We start from the raw sequence: 16,827 nt of genomic DNA on the forward strand, positions 1-16,827 counted from the left end.
CTGACAAGAGAAAGAAAGAAAAGAGTTAGCCAGTGCAGACTTGATGGCTCATGCCTATAATCCTACCTACTCGGGAGGCTGAGATCTGAGGAGCAAGATTCAAAGCTAGCCCAGGAAGGAAAGCCTGTGAGATTCATCTCCAATTAAGCACCAAAAAAGCAGGAAGTAAAGCTGTGGCTCAAATGGTAAGCACCCTGAGCACAAAGCTCAGGAACAGCGCCAGACCATGAGTTCAAGCCCTAGGACTGGCATTTTAAAAAAAAGTTCAGGAGCTAGGAATATGGCTTAGTGATAGAGTAGTTGCCTAGCATGCATGAAGCACTGAATTCGATTTCTCAGTACCACATACACAGAAAAAGCCAGAACTGGCTCTGTGGCTCAAATGGTAGAGTGCTAGCCTTGAGCAAAAGAAGCTCAGGGAGCCAGGCGCTGGTGGCTCATGCCTGTAATCCTAGCTATTCAGGAGGCTGAGATCTGAGGATCACAGTTCAAAGCAGCTGGGGCAGAAAAGTCCCTCAGACTCTTATCTCCAATTAACCACTAGGAAACCGAAGTGGTGCTGTGGCTCAGGCTGTACAGTGCTCACCTTGAGCTGAAGAGCTCAGGGATAGGGCACCCAAGCCCAGACAGACCAAAAAGGAAAAAAAAGAAGCAGCAGCAGCAGCAGCTCAGGGAGAGTGCCCAGGCCCTGAGTTCAAGCCCCAGGACTGGCAAAAAAACAAAAACAAAAAAGTTCATTGCCAGGCACCGGTGGCACACACCTGCAATCATAGCTACTTAGGAGGCTGACAGCTGAGGATCTGCTTCTAAACCAGCCCGGAGGAGGGGGGGGGGGGGGAGCAAAGTCCCCATGAGATCCTTATCTCCAATTAACCACTCAAAAACAAAACAAAACAACAACAACAACAAAAACGGAAGTGGCACTGTGGCTCAAGTGGTAGAGTGTTCACCTTGAGCTAAAGAGCTGAGGGACAGCGCCCAGGCCCAGAGTTCAAGCCCCATGACTGACCAAAAAACAAACAAAAAACTTGTCTAAAACTTCATATTAGCCTTAGTTTGTTTATTTTTGTTTCTTTTTGTTTGTTTTGCTAGTCCTAGGGCTTGAACTCAGGGCCTGGGCACTGCCCCTGTGCTTCTTTTGCTGAAGACTATCTACCACTTAAGCCACAGTGCCACTTCCAGCTTTTTCTGATTATATGGTACTGAGGAATCAAAACCAGGGCTTCATGCATGCTAGGCAAGTACTGTACCACTAAGCCACATTCCTAGCCCTAGGCTTAGTTTTGATGTAAGTCAATGGTTGTTTTCCCTTTTTTTAGTTGTTCTAGACAAGACAGCAAGGGCCTCATGCCTACTAGGGAAGTGATCTACACTGCCAATGCCCAGGGCAGCTCTTTATAGGAGGTTTTTGTTTTGTTTTGTTTTTGACATGGTGCCTGAACTCTGGGCCTGGGCACTGTCCCTCAGCTCTTCAGCTCAAGGCTAGTGCTCTAACACTTGAGCCACAGCGCCACTTCTGGCTTTTTCTGCTTATGTGGTACAGAAGAATCAAACCCAGGGCCTCAAGCATGCTAGACAAGCACTCTACCACTGAGCCACCTTTCCAGGCCCACAGTTCTTTTTAATTTACTGCATTTTTTTCCTATCACTTTGCATAACTCTAGAGTACTGATTGACAAAAGCAACCTTTAAAAATAGTAATGGGGGGGGGCTGGGAAGGTGGCTCAGTGGTAGAGCGCTTGCCTTGCATGCATGAGGCCCTGGGTTCGATTCCTTAGCACCACATAAGCAAAAAGAAAAAAGCCGGAAGTGGTGCTGGGGCTCAAGTGGTAGAGTGCTAGCCTTGAGCTGAAGAGCTGAGGGACAGCGCCCAGGCCCAGAGCTAAGGCCCCACTACCGAACCCCCCCCCCCAAAAAAAAGTAATAGGGCTAGGAGGCTATGGCTCATGTTTGTAATCCTAGTTACTCAGGAGGCTGAGATCTGAGGATTGCAGTTCAAAGCCAGCCCAGGCAGGAGAGTCAGTGAAACTCTTATCTCCAAGTAACCACCAGAAAACTGGAAGTGGCTCTGTGGCTCAAGTGGTAGAACACTAGCCTTGAACTGAAGAGCTCAGGGACCAAGCCCAGATCCAGAGTTCTAGTCCCATGACTGACTAAAAAAAAAAAAAAAAAGGCTGGGAATGTGGCTTAGTGGTAGAGTGCTAGCCTAGCATGCATGAAGCCCTGGGGTTCAATTCCTCAGTACCATATACACAGAAAAAGCTAGAAGTGACGCTGTGGCTCAAGTGGTAGAGTGCTAGCCTTGAGCAAAAAGAACCTTAGGCCCAATGCTTAGGCCCCAAGTCCAAACCCCAGGACTGGCAAAAAAAATTAAAAATTAAAAAAATAGCAATAATAGCCAGGTGCAGATGGCTTACACCTGTAATCCTAGCTACTAGATCTGAGGATCACAGTTTAAAGCCAACTGGGACACAAAAGTTTGTGAGACTCATCTCCAATTAATTGCCAGAAAACTAGAATTGACACAAACTGGTAGAAGGCTAGCCTTGAACAAAAGAACTCAGGAACACTGCCTAGGCCCAGAGTTCAGGCTCACAACCAACAAAAGGAAAATAGATTAGTAGTAATAAACTAGGTGTTGGACTCACACCTGTAATCCTATTTTCTCAGGAGGTTGAGATCTGAGGATCATGGTTAGAAGCCAGCCCAGGCAGAAAAGTCCATCCGATTCTTATTGCCAACAAACTATTCAGAAAAAATTGGAAGTGATGCTGTGGCTCAAGTGGTAGAGTGCTGACCTTGTGCAAAAAAGATCAGGTGCCCAGGCCCATATTCAAGTCCCAAGACCAGCACAAACACACAAAAAAAGTAATAATAGCTGTATGCTGGTGACTCATGCCTATAATCTTAGCTCAGGAGGCTGATATCTGAGAATTGCAGTTCAAAGCCAGCCTAGGCAGGAAAGTCTGTGAGATTTTTTTTTTTTTGGTCGTGGGGCTTGAACTCAGGGCCTGAGCACTGTCCCTTAGCTCTTCAGCTCAAGGCTAGCACTCTACCACTTGAGCTACAGTGCCACTTCCGGTTTTCTGGTGGTTTATTGGAGATAAGAGTTTCATGGACTTTCCTGCCCAGGCTGGCTTGGAACAGCGATCCTCAGATCTCAGCCTCCTGAGTAGCTAGGATTACAGGCGTGATCCACTAGGCACGACTTGTGAATTTTTTTTATCTCTAATTAACTACCAAAAAGCTGGAAGTGGCTCAAGTAATAGAGCAAAAGCCTTGAGCAAGCCACTCAAGGACAGTGCCCAGATCTGAATGAGTTCAAGCCCTAGGTCCACAATAAAATAATAATAATAGTAATAATAATAATAATACTGGAGGCATAGCTTATGTGGTAGAGCATCATCCTAGCAAGCTCAACATCCTAGATTCAAACCTAAGTACTGAAGAAGTTAAAAAAAAAAAAAAAAAAGAGCATTAAGGCCCTGACTGAAGTATCTGAAAATACTAAGTATTACTCTTACCTCCTTTTCTGACAGCCAGTTATCTATTTCATCTATGTAGCTCATACAGATGTGAACCATCTACCTACCTACTTAATAGGCTGAAATATGGAGGCCAACCTAGGCAGGGAAGTCCACTTGACTCATCTCCAATTAATCTGCAAAATCCAAGCTGGAGTCATGGAGCAAGTGGTATAACACCAGCTAAACAATGGGGCTGGAAAGGTGGCTCAGTGGTAGAGCACTTGCCTTGCATGTCTGAGGCCCTGGGTTCGATTCCTCAGTACCACATAAGCAAAAAGAAAAAAGCTGGAAGTGGTGCTGTGGCTCAAGTGGTAAAGTGTTAGTCTTGAGCTGAAGAGCTGAGGGACAGCGCCCAGACCCAGAGTTCAGGCCCCACGACCGGACACAAAAAACAAAAAACAAAAAAACAAAAAAAAAAACAAATAACTGAGGGCTGGGTTTTAGATGTCACTACACCCCACCACAGTTTTTTTAATTAATTATTGTTGTTATTATTAAGTAGTTGTACAAACAGATTACAATTCTGTAAGTCAGGTTAAGAGTACAATGCTAAAAAATGTGGAAAAATCTGAAAGTAAAAGAAAATAGAATACAGTGCTCCTTGGTCAATGCTATCCCCTTCTTTATTCTCCCCATTTCCCTCCTCCCATCTATTTTTGACCAAATACTTCAAACATATAGAAAATAGAAAAGTAGCAAATCTAGGAGTCTGCTATGCAGATTGAATATCATATATTTGAGAATTTTAAAGAAACACTATAAATGTAAACGGCATTTTTTCCCCAGTTCTTAGATTTGGCCTTCTCACAAGTTTCTGTCTCCCTTTTAATTTATTTAAAGCATTCCACCCTTTACTCATTTATTTGTCTTACAAATCCATCCTTCTCTACTATTTCACAAATTTCTTCAAGAATCAATACTTAAAAATTACCATATCCACTGGGCCCTGGTGGCTCATGCCTGTAATCCTAGCTACTCAGAAGGCTGAGGCCTGAGGATCATAGCTCAAAGCTTGCTGGGGCAGCAAAGTCCATGAGACTCTTATCTCCAATAAACCACTAGAAAACTGGAAGTAGCACTGTGGCTCAAGTGGTAGAGTCCTAGTCTTGAGCTAAAGAGCTCAGGTACAGTGTCCCTGGCCCAGAGTTCAAGCCTCTGACCAACAAAAAACTAACAAATAAAAAATAAATTACCACATCCTTGCCTCTTATTTATTCTCTACCCTTTTAACACCAGCTTCCTGTCCAATAGATTCTTTTTTTTTTTTTTTTTTGGGTCCAGTCATGGGGCCTGAACTCTGGGCCTGGGCGCTGTCCCTCAGCTCTTCAGCTCAAGGCTAGCACTCTACCACCTGAGCCACAGCGCCACTTCCAGCTTTTTTCCTATGTGGTGCTGAGGAATCGAACCCAGGGCCTCGAGCATGCAAGGCAAGTGCTCTACCACTGAGCCACCTTCCCAGCCCCTGTCCAATGGATTCTAATTCACTTCTCACACCTCATAATCCACTGATTCTTTTTTTTCCCTTGGTGTCAGTACCTAGGCTTGAATTCTGGGCCTAAAGAACTGTCCCTTGGTGTGTTTTTTTTGCTCAAGGCTAGTGCTCTACCACCTAAGCCATATCTCCACTTCTGACTTTTTGGTGGTTACTTGGAGATAAGAGTCTTCTGGACTTTCCTGCCCCAGCAGGCTTTGAACTATGATCCTCAGGCCTCAGCCTCCTAGCCTCAGCTAGGATTACAGGTGTGGCTCTTCTCAGGTTTCTAATGCTGGCACTCTTACAATTTGTCAGAATCACAAGGCTGGCACTGCCAGCCTGATGGTCCTCAGAATTGCAAATTACCAGCTTTAAAACGGAGAGCTAGGGGCTGGGAAGGTGGCTCAGTGGTAGAGTGCTTGCCTTGCATGCCTGAGGCCCTGGGTTCGATTCCTCAGCACCACGTAAGCAAAAAGAAAAAAGCCGGAAGTGGCGCTGTGGCTCAAGTGGTAGAACGCTAGCCTTGAGCTGAAGAGCTGAGGGACAGCGCCCAGGCCCAGAGTTCAGGCCCCACAACCGGACCCAAAAATAAACAAACAAACAAAAAAAAAAAAACGGAGAGCTAAGCTGGGCACTGGTAGCTCACACCTGTAATAATAATAATATCTGGAGGCATAGTTTATGTGGTAGAGCATCATCCTAGCAAGCTCAACATCCTAGATTCAAACCTAAGTACTGAAGAAGCTAAAAAAAAAGTCAGGAGGCTGAGATCTGAGGATCATGGTTCAAAGCCAGCCTAGGCAGGAAAGTCTGTGAGACTCTTTATCTCCAATTAACCACCAGAAAACCGGAAGTGGCACTGTGGCTCAAGTTGTAAAATACTAGCCTTGAGCTGAAGAACTCAGGGACAGTATCCAGGCCCAGAGTTCAAGCCCCACGACCTACCAAAAAAATAAACAAAAACCTGGGAGTTTTTTGTTTTGGGGTTTTTTTTTTGCTGGTCATGGAGCCTGAACTCTGGGCTTGAGCACTAACCCTCAGTTCTTCAGCTCAAGGCTAGCACTCTACCACTTGAGCTACAGCACCACTTCCAGCTTTTTCTGTTATATGGTGAGGAATCGAACCCAGGGACTCATGCATGCAAGGCAAGCACTCTACCACTGAACCACCTTCCCAGCCCCTGAGAGCTATTGTTCTGTATAAGCCTCAAAAGCCTTAGAAGAAATGACATGCAGCCAAGACCTAAAGAGATGAGATGGTGAAGGAAGGTGTACGTGTACGTGTACGTGTACGTGTACGTGTGTGTGTGCGCGCGCGTGCACGCATGCTGGTACTGGAACTAGAACTCAAGGGGTAGTGCTCTCACTAAGTTTTCTGGCTCAGTGCTGAGGTTTTACCATTTGAGCCATACCTTCCTCACTTTACGTTTTATGCAAGTTAAAAATAAGAGTCTTGGCTAGGAATGTGGCTTAGTGGTAGAGTACTTGCCTAGCTTGCATGAAGCCCTGGGTTCAATTCCTCAGTACCACATTAACAGAAAAGGCTGGAAATGGTAGAATGCTACTTTGAGCAAAAGAAGCTCAGGGACAGTACCCAGGCCTAGAGTGTAAGCCCCAGAACTGGAAAATTAAAAAAAAAAAAAAAAATAAGAGTCTCAGACTTGTCTGCCTGGGCTGGGTTGAACTCAGGCTCCTGAGTAGCTAGGATAAGAGGTATGAGCCACCAGCACCAGGCATCAAGGTTTGCTTTCCAGGCATCAAGGTTTGCTTTCTACTATGACTTCAACACAGAATGGCAAAATTATAGACTAGAAATTATAGTTATAAAAACCATGGGACTGTTCAAATGATTTTTCTTTCTTGCTATTGTTTCTAACATATTTATAAGATGATTTCTTTGTTGCTTTGTATGTCCCTCCCCCACAGTATAACCCCTGTTTCCACTGTATTTGATGTTGGTATAATTTGGGGAGGGGAAAGGAAAAAACAAATTGTTTAAATAGGGATATGGGTGGACCCATTGCAACAATGAGATGTATAAGATGTTATGTCAAAAAACGAACTTTACAACTTTGGCGAGCTGGGGGGGGGGGGGTATGGGAGGGTGGGGATGGGAGGGCAGGGATGGTAAGGGAAAACAAAGGAGAAGGCAACAATGCTTGATAAGAAAGGTACACATCGGGGGCTGGGAAGGTGGCTTAGTGGCAGAGTGCTTGCCTTGCATGCATGAGGCCCTGAGTTCAATCCTCAGCACCACATAAGTGGAAAAAGCCAGAAGTGGCGCTGTGGCTCAAGTGGTAGAGTGTTAGCTTTGAGCTGAAGAGCTGAGGGGCAGCGCCCAGGCCCAGAGTTCAGGCCCCACAACTGGCAAAAAAAAAGAAATGTACTCATTACCTTGCTCATGTAATTGTAACCCCTCTGTACGGTATTTTCACACACAAAAAAAACAAAAACAAAAACAAAAACCTGTGGGGCTGGAAATGTGTCTTAGTGGTAGTATGCTTGCCTAGCATGCATGAAGCCCTGGGTTCAATTCCTCTATACCATGTAACAGAAAAAGCTGGAGTAATGTTGTGGCTCAAGTGGTAGAGGTCTAGCCTTGAGCAAAAGAAGCTCAGAAACAGTACCCAGGAATGGCAAAACAAAACAACAAAAAAACACTGGGCCGGGCGCTGGTGGCTCACGCCTGTAATCCTAGCTACTCAGGAGGCTGAGATCTGAGGATCGCGGTTCAAAGCCAGCCCGGGCAGGAGAGACCGTGAGACTCCTATCTCCAATAAACCACCAGAAAACCGGAAGTGGCGCTGTAGCTCAAGTGGTAGAGCGCTCGCCTTGAGCTGAAGAGCTGAGGGACAATGCCCAGGCCCAGAGTTCAAGCCTCACGACCGACCAAAAAAAAAAAAAAAAACACTGGAAATTCCAAATTCATGTTTTAAAACTATGTTCTAAGCTGGGTGCCAGTGGCTCATGGCTGTAATCCTAGCTACTCGGGAGGCTGAGATCTGAGGATCACAGTTTGTAGCCAGCCTAGGCAAAAAAGTCCCTGTGAGACGCTTATTTCCAATTAACCATTAAAAACCTAGAAGTGGAACTGGGGTTCAAAATGGTAGAGCTCTAGTCTTGAGCAAAAGAGCTCAGGGTCAGTTTCCAGTCCCTGAGTTCGAGCCCCACGACAGACCCAAAAAACAGAAAAAAGTTCTATTTTCATAGACAGAAAGACTAAAGGCTATAAATAGAAATGATAATGACAAAAAAATCTTTGGATGTTAAAATTAAGGAAGTTTCATGTTCTTCTTTATAATAATATTGGTTTTGTTAATTTTCTACAAACAACATATTTTTTAAAACAAGAAAAACATTACCCACTTCCCACCCCCCAGCGAGAGGCCAGCCTGCTTGTCTTCAGGGTGACAAAGAAGGTTGCTAGGGAGACACAGTTCCACAGAACACTTACAGAAAACCTCCAGGGAATGAGTGGGTGTTGGCAGCTTGAAAGGAGAAAGAAAAGCAGGCACTGTGGAGGAGGCCCAGTTTGGGGGAGAAGAAATCTCACAGGAATTAAGCTCACCCAGGACAACCTGAGAAAGGCCTGCTGTCTATTCACGCAGCCAGTGGGTCCTTCCTTATTCACTTTCCCTTTAAGATTTTGGTAAAATCTCAGAGCCTCCCTATATCCCACATTACCATGGTTCTACAGGCACTTAATGATTTTCACCCTACTGGCTCACTGACTTCCAGTCCACCTCACTGTGCTCCAAACATAATAAGTATCAGAAAATATTTCAAGAACAGAGAATATTCTAAACTCTCAAATATTTACAAACCTCTACTTACCTTTATCCTTTACTATCCTAGCCTGGACACTAGGCTCCAGTTAAATGTGATATCTGAAATCCTCTAACATGCCATACTCGGACTTTGTGCCTCTCCTCAGAATATGCTTCCATCCAACCAGGCCAGATCTGAGGATCTTGGTTCAAAACCAGCCTGGGCAGGAAGGTCTGTTGAGACTCTTATTTCTAATTAAACACTAAAAAGCCAAAAGTGGAGCTATGGCTCAAGTGACAGAATGCTAACCTTGAGCACAAAATTCAGTAAGAGCCTTTAATTCAATCCCTAAAATTGGTGCGCGTGCATGTGCGCACGCGCACGCGCACACACACACACACACACACACACAATAAATACACTTCCCTTCCCATAACCACCTTGCAAACACCTACTCATCATGTCCAGCTCAAAAAAAAAAAAAATCCCCTATAAAGTACATGCTCCTAGTTAACTGAGTACTCCCTTCCTCTACAACACTTTTTTATTTTATACTTGGCATTTTACAGCACTTCAAATGCTACTAGCATTATTATGAAAAGTCCTGGCTACCCTACTGTACCAGGAGATAGTCAGGACATGGAATGACAAATCGCTACGTATAAGTCACTCACTTGTGGCTCATGCCTATAATCTTAAGATACTCAGGAGGCTTGCCCAGGCAGGCAAGCTCATGAGATTCTTTTTGTTGTTGTTGGTGGTGGTGGTAGTGGTCGTCATGGGTTGAACTCTGGGCCTGGGCGCTGTCCTCAGCTCTTCAGCTCACAGCGAGCACTCTACCACTTAGGCCACAGCACCACTTCTGGTTTTCTGGTGGTTTATTGGAGATAAGAATCTCCCAGGGCTGGAAAGGTGGCTCAGTGGTAGAGCGCTTGCCTTGCATGCAGGAGGCCCTGGGTTTGATTCCTCAGCACCACATAAGCAAAAAGAAAAAAGCCGGAAGTGACACTGTGGCTCAAGTGGTAGAGCGCTAGCCTTGAGCTGAAGAGCTGAGGGACAGCACCCAGGCCCAGAGTTCAGGCCCCATGACCGGACCAAAAAAAAAGAAGCTCCCAGACTTTCCTGCCCCAGCTGGCTTTGAATCATGATCCTTAGATCTCATCTCAGCCTCTTGCATAGTTAGGATTACAGGTGTGAGCCACCAGTGCCCAGCTCATGAGATTCTTATCTTCGGTTAACCACCAGAAAACTAGAAGTGGCACTGTGGCTTAAAGTGGTAGAATGTTAGCCTTGAGCAGAAGAGCTCGTAAATAGCACCCAGGCTCTAAGTTCAAGCCCCAAAACTGGTAAAAGAAAACAAAACTGGGAGGGGGAGGTAGCAGGGAGGATTGGGTGGGGGGGTGGGGCAAGGATGGGAAGGGATAGGAAGGGGAAACAAAGGAGGAGGCTACAATGCTTGATAAGAAATGTACTCATTATCTTGCCCATGTAATTGTAACCCCTCTGTACAGTATTTTCACAATAAAAAAAAAAAACAAAACTCTACATTTAGAACAAGGCCTAAACACAGTAGGCATTCAATTAGTATTTGATAAATTGATACATAAATGTGCTTGCTGTTTTTTACTATGAACATACATATATACACACGCATTATTATTATTATTTTGCCATTCCTGGGGCTTGAACTCAGGGCCTGGGCACTGCCCTGAGCTTCTTTTTGCTCAAGGCTAGAACTCTACCACTTGAGCCACAGTGCCACTTTCAGCCTTTTCTGTTAATATGGTATTGATGAGTTGAACTCGGGGCTTCATGCCTTTTAGGCAAGCACTCTACCACTGAGCCACATTCCCAGCCTACCACATATATTTTTGTGCATGTGTGTGCGTGCCAGTCCTGGGGCTTGAACTCAAAGCCTGGATGCTGTTCCTGAGCTTTTGTGCTCAAGGCTAGCACTCTACCACTTATACCACAGCTCTTTTTCTGGCTAAATTGGAGATGAGGCTCAAGGACTTTCCTGTCCAGGCTGGCTTGAAACTTTGATCTTCAGATCTCAGCCTCCTGAATAGCTAGGATTATAGGCATGAGCAACGAGAACTGGGCTACATTTTTGGGGGGAGTGGGAAGTTAAATGATTTTTTTTGCATTCAAAAAAATTATCTAAGTAGCTGTACAAAGGAGTTTCCATTTAACAAAGCAGTTTATGAATACAATATGTCTTGATCAATGTCACTTCTTTCAACATTCTCATTCATCCTTTTCCAACCTACCTCCTCCCTCACTCTTCTTAGTTTTGTAGGATATGCACTGGATTCTTTTTTTGGGGGGGTGGGGGGGTCCAGTGGTAGGCCTCAACTCTGGGCCTGGGCGCTGTCCCTCAGCATTCCAGCTCAAGGGTAGCGCTCTACCACTTGAGCCACAGTGCCACTTTCGGCTTTTTTTTCCTGCTTATGTGGTGCTGAGGAATCGAACCCAGGGCCTCATGCATGCAAGGCAAGCACTCCACCACTGAGCCACCTTCCCAGCCCTGCACTGGATTCTTTTTTTTTTTTTTTTTTTTTGTCGGTCAGGGGGCTTGAACTCTGGGCCTGGGCGCTGTCCCTCAGCTCTTCAGCTCAAGGCGAGCGCTCTACCACTTGAGCTACAGCGCCACTTCCGGTTTTCTGGTGGTTTTTATTGGAGATAGGAGTCTCACAGTCTCTCCTGCCCGGGCTGGCTTTGAACGGCGATCCTCAGATCTCAGCCTCCTGAGTAGCTAGGATTACAGGCGTGAGCCACCAGCGCCCGGTTGCACTGGATTCTTGACTCCATTTCTTCCCCTCTTCTTTTCTTCATTTGTCTACTTCTTTCCCCTTAACCCCACTCTACCTCTTTCAAGTACTTGTTTCCTGGTGTTTCAGGCTACATATTATTATTTACACTCGTTGTACCACAGGGGTTCCATTATAACATTTCCACACATGCATACAATTTATCAGCCACATTCCCTATGCCCTTTCTCTTTCCTGAAACATTTTTGTTTTTGTTTGTCCGAGGTGAGGCTTGAACTCTGGGCCTAGGTACTGTCCCTCAGTTCTTCAGCTCAAGACTAGCCCTCTACCACTTGGGCCACAGTGCCACTCTGGTTTTCTGAGTGATTTAGTGGAGATAAGAGTCTCATGAACTTTCCTACCTGGACTGGCTTTGAACTGTGATCCTCAGATCTCAGCCTCCTGAGTCGCAAGGATTACAGGCATGAGCCACTGGCGCCTGGCTCCTGAAACATTTTCAGCAGGCTTTATTCTTCTATTTCATCCATGCAAGCAAACTTACTTCCTCCATATTCTCCCTCTTTCACCTTTCTCTGTTACCCCTATGCTTCCCTGTGGCACTCATCCCCCCTCAAACTGCCCAATTGCCTTTCACTTTTCCTCTTATTTATTTATTTATTTTTTGTCAGTTGTGAGGCCTGAACTCTGGGCCTGGGCGCTGTCCCTCAGCTCTTCAGCTCAAGGTTAGCGCTCTACCACTTGAGCCACAGCGCCACTTCCAGCTTTTTCTGCTTATGTGTTGCTGAGAAATCGAACTCAAGCCTCATGCATGCAAGGCAAGGACTCTACCACTGAGCCACCTTCCCAGCCCCATCATTTTTCCATTGTTTGAGTTAAAGCCTCCACTATGGCCCAGATATTATACATCTACTAAACCTTGCTCAGAACCATCACCTCTACTGCTTTCTCCTGACCCACCCCCAACCTCCTATTAATCAACAGCTTCCATTTAACCTCCTAATGCACACTTCTTACATAGTTGCAATGTATTTACAAGTTACTGATCCTCCACCTTTCTTTTCCCACTCTCTTCCCTAATCCTCCTATACTCCCATAGTTAAGAGTCATGTTCTGTTTATATTACTTTTCTTTTTGTCAGTTATAGGGCTTGAACTCAGAGCCTGAGCACTGTCCTTTAGCGTTTTTGCTCAAGGGTAGCACTCTACCACTTTGAGCCACAGCTCTACTTCAGTTTTCTGGTGGTTAATATAAGAGTCTCATGGGCCAGGTGCCAGTGGCTCATGCCTGTAATCCTAGCTACTCAGGAGGCTGAGATCTAAGGATTGTGGTTTAAAGCCAGCCCAGGCAGGAAAGTCCATGAGACTCTTATCGCCAATTAACCACCAGAAAACCAGAGGTTGTGCTGTGGCTCAAGTGGCAGAGCCCTCCCTTAAGCTGAAGAGTTCAGGGACAGTGCCTAAGTTCAAGCACCATGACTACCAAAAAAAAAAAAAAAAAAAGAGTCTCATGGGGACTTTTTGCCCTGGCTGGCTTTGAATTGCGATCCTCAGATCTCAGCCTCCTGAGTGGCTAGGATTACAGACTTAAGTCAACAGTGCCAGGCTACACTACTGGAGCCAGCACTCTCTGAATGAAGCCAATTCGAAGATGAAGACCTATCTGAAGAGAAAAAGTAATGATGAACCCAAATACGTGAAAACAAACTATGATTTCTGCCATAGAAGAATATCAGAAGTGTACCAATTTGGAATTAGCAACCCACTCAGGTTAACAGTCAAGCATTACATATTATGGGATTTTGTTTGGTGGTGGTAGTGGAGGTTGAACACTGCCACATGTCTGATACAATAAAATAATTGGAATAGGGCTGGGAAGGTGGCTCAGTGGTAGAGTGCTTGCCTTGCATGCATAAGGCCCTGGGTTTGATTCCTCAGCACCACATAAGCAGAAAAAGCCAGAGTGATGATGTTGTTCAACTGGTAGAGCGCTAGCCTTGAGCAGAAGAGCTGAGGGACAGCATCCAGGCCCAGAGTTCAGGCTGCACAACTGGACCAAATAATAATAATAATAATAATAACAATAATAATAATAGGAATATGCATCTTCCCTACAAAGTCCTTTGGTAAGCATGGCTGATAACCAAGGAACAGAGGAAAGTTGACATCAACTGGAATTAAAAAAGAACGCATACAACATGATAAATTATATAAGATCTAAGCATTCACATACAGTGAGACCAAAGGAGGATATTCTTAGGAGAGAATCACAAAGGTGCAATGCCGTCTGATCATATAAAATAATATTTATCAAAATGAGCTCCAGGAAATGGAAACAAGAGGCTTTTTTCTTTGTTGCCTTTTTGCTTTCTTTTCCTTTTGTCTTGTTTGTTCATTTATCTGTCTTTGGGGGGGGGGGAGTCACAGAAATGGAGGAACAAAGGGGAAACAAATGCAGCAGTGCTACTCACACTATGTTGAAAATGATGTATACAACTTGTGGGTGGAGATGGGAAGAAAAAACTGGGAAAGAGCAAGGGAAGGGGTAACACTGTCCAAAAAGAACTATACTCTTTGCCAGATTAATATAACTGTAACCCCTCAGTATATCACCTTTATCATAACAACTTAAATTTTAAATAGGAGGGGAAAAAAAGAACCCATACATGATTCTCATTGTCATAGAACTAGCTTTCATCAGTGCCTGCTTATGGCCTACCTGAGCTAGCGTGGGGATTGAATTCTGGCCACTCTGAGTTTGCATATGACCAGAATCTCGCTCTACCACAGAATTTATTATGCTTCCATCCTGTGGAGATTCAACTGTTTCCATGGTCATTTGTCTGGAACGACAACAAAAAGGGAAAAACATTAAGGCTCTGACTGAATTATCTAGAAATACTGAGTATAATTTTAACCTTGCTTTCTGACAGCCAGTTATACTGCCTTGTAATTCTCCAACTTTAAGACAATTTCTCTGCTCACTGGATAGGATGCCAGATAGGAAATGTTTTATGGGAATTAACGTTTTTGTGTGCTGGTATGGGGGCTTGAACTCAGGGCCTAGGTATTGCTTTTTTTCCACTACAGACTGACGCTCTACCACATATCACATGGCTTTTTGGAGGTTAATTGGTGCTAACATGGAGTTTTCTACTCAGGCTGGCTTTGATCTGATTCACAGATCTCCACTTCCAGAGTAGCTAGGATTACAGGGGATAAGCCACCTGGCTAGAATTAACTTATTTTAAAATTAAAGCAACCTTTATAATAATGCTGTCCTGAAAATCATTTCAAGTGTTGCTTAGTATTAGTAAGTGATAACATTAGGTTTGTCTATTTTACATGAAAATTATAACTATTCTATGAATCTCAGACCTAATAGATCTGCTTTATATTACAGTATTGTTGAAAGGGATTCTCCATTATCTAAATTAAATGTGTTAAAATCATGTGTCTTGTTTTATTAGTACTAAGCAGTTTTTGAAAAACAAACCTCCCTTCAAAAAGTTGAATTACAAAAAAAAAAAAAAAGTTGAATTACAGCTAGGCGCTGGTGGCTCACACCTATACACTAGCTACTTAGAAAGCTAAGATCTGAGGATCAAAGTTGGAAGCTACCCTGAACAGGAAAGTTTGTGAGACTCATCTCTAGTCAACTACCAAAAAACCAGAAGTGGGCATGTGGCTAAGTGGTAGAGCACCAGCCTTGAGTGAAAAAAACTAAGTGATAATGCTCAGGCTGTGAGTTCAAGCCCCAGTACTATCACACACACACACACACACACACACACACACACACACACACACACACACACACACACACACACACACACACACACACACACACACACACACACACACACACACACACACACACACACACACACACACACACTCAGTAAGGCTTGACCACATCCCTCCAGCTCCTCAGTTGTATTTTGTTTCAGTGTTCAGGATGGAATCCAGCACCTAGTTAGTGCTAGGCAAATGCTGTACCACTAAGCTACATCCTTAGCACTTCATCAGTTATTTTAGAAGGAGAATCTAATTTTTCCAGGAAAATATTTTTTTCTTTTCTTTTTTTTGCTGGTCCTGGGTGCTGTTCCTGAGCCTCTCTGCTCAAGGAGAGCACTCTATCACTTTGAACCACAGTGCCACGTCCAGCTTTTTCTGAGTTTGAAGATAAGAGTCTCACAAACTTTTCTGCAGGGCTGGCTTCAAACAATCCTCAGATCTCAGCCTCCTGAGTAGCTAGTATTACAGGGATGAGCCACTGGTACCTGGCATCCAGAAAAAAATTTGGTCATAATTTTACTTTGTTTCTGAAGTCAATTTAAGCTAATGGTTTCCATGTGGAATTTTTCTAGAAGGTAAATAATGTTATAATAAATTTTACTATATTAAGAGTAAATATAAATACACACAAAATAAATTAAATTAAATTCATTTTTAAACTTACTTTAAGAACTGCTATTCCTACTGCTGAACATCTTTTCAAATATCAACAGTACAAAATATTTTTTCTACGTTATACTCTAAATATATATCCAAAAAGTATGTTATTTCCTTAGGACTTAGAATGAAAATAAGTTTTGTAAATGTCCAAATTGGGGGTTTTGCAGATTTAATTGACTAACATATCTTCTTTGAATTTCAATGGCAATTGCCTGAATCCAGGCCTTCCAGCTCAAACCTTTCAACTATAATCTATATTAAATCATTTTGATGCTCATAACTGACCATGCAAAGCTAGAGCAATTTACACCAAAAAAAAGGTTGCCTACCATGGAAGAATATTTTTCCTCTAATATTCCCCAAGTTATCTATATTATTATTATTATTATTATTATTATTATTATTATTATTATTATTATTATTATTATTTGGTGGTTCTAGGGTGGTTCCCTATTGCTAGTTCTTTTTTGGGGTCGGTCACGGGGCTTGAACTTGGGGCCTAAATACTGTCTCTCAGCTCCTTTTGCTCCAGGCTAGTGCTCTACCACTTTGAGCTACAGCTCCATTTCTGGTTTTTTGGATAGTTAATTGGAGATGAGAGTCTCACCGGGACTTTTTTGCCCATGGCTTCAAACCATGATCCTCAGATCTCAGCCTCATGAATAGCTCGCAGCACCCAGCTCTGTTGCTAGTTAGTTTCAAGATTGGGTCCCTGGAATTTTTTTGCTGACATTAAACCTCAGTATTTCCATTTTCAGACCCCAAATGAGCTAGGCTTCACTGACATGATACTGACATGGGTCACTAGATCTCTCTTTCTCCTCTCCCTTTTTT

The 16,827-nt window shown here is 43.8% G+C and overlaps 1 protein-coding gene across 8 annotated transcripts in view; it reads right to left on the bottom strand.

Moving 5' to 3' along the window:
• The window catches only part of Crem (cAMP responsive element modulator), a 94,140-nt gene that overhangs the window by 55,101 nt on the left and 22,212 nt on the right, over positions 1-16,827 (bottom strand). For 7 of the 8 annotated variants that reach the window (XM_069990649.1, XM_069990637.1, XM_069990645.1 and 4 more), the window contains exon 3: positions 14,255-14,378. The exons of the other annotated variant lie outside the window; for it this stretch is intronic. In XM_069990649.1, coding sequence (XP_069846750.1) covers positions 14,255-14,378 — 124 coding nt within the window. The remainder of the gene's footprint in view (positions 1-14,254; positions 14,379-16,827) is intronic. 8 annotated transcript variants of the gene reach the window in all.

The sequence above is a fragment of the Dipodomys merriami genome, unplaced genomic scaffold (assembly GCF_024711535.1).
Source record: "Dipodomys merriami isolate MVZ:Mamm:240054 unplaced genomic scaffold, mDipMer1.0.p SCAF_4, whole genome shotgun sequence".
Taxonomy (NCBI): Eukaryota; Metazoa; Chordata; class Mammalia; order Rodentia; family Heteromyidae; genus Dipodomys; species Dipodomys merriami.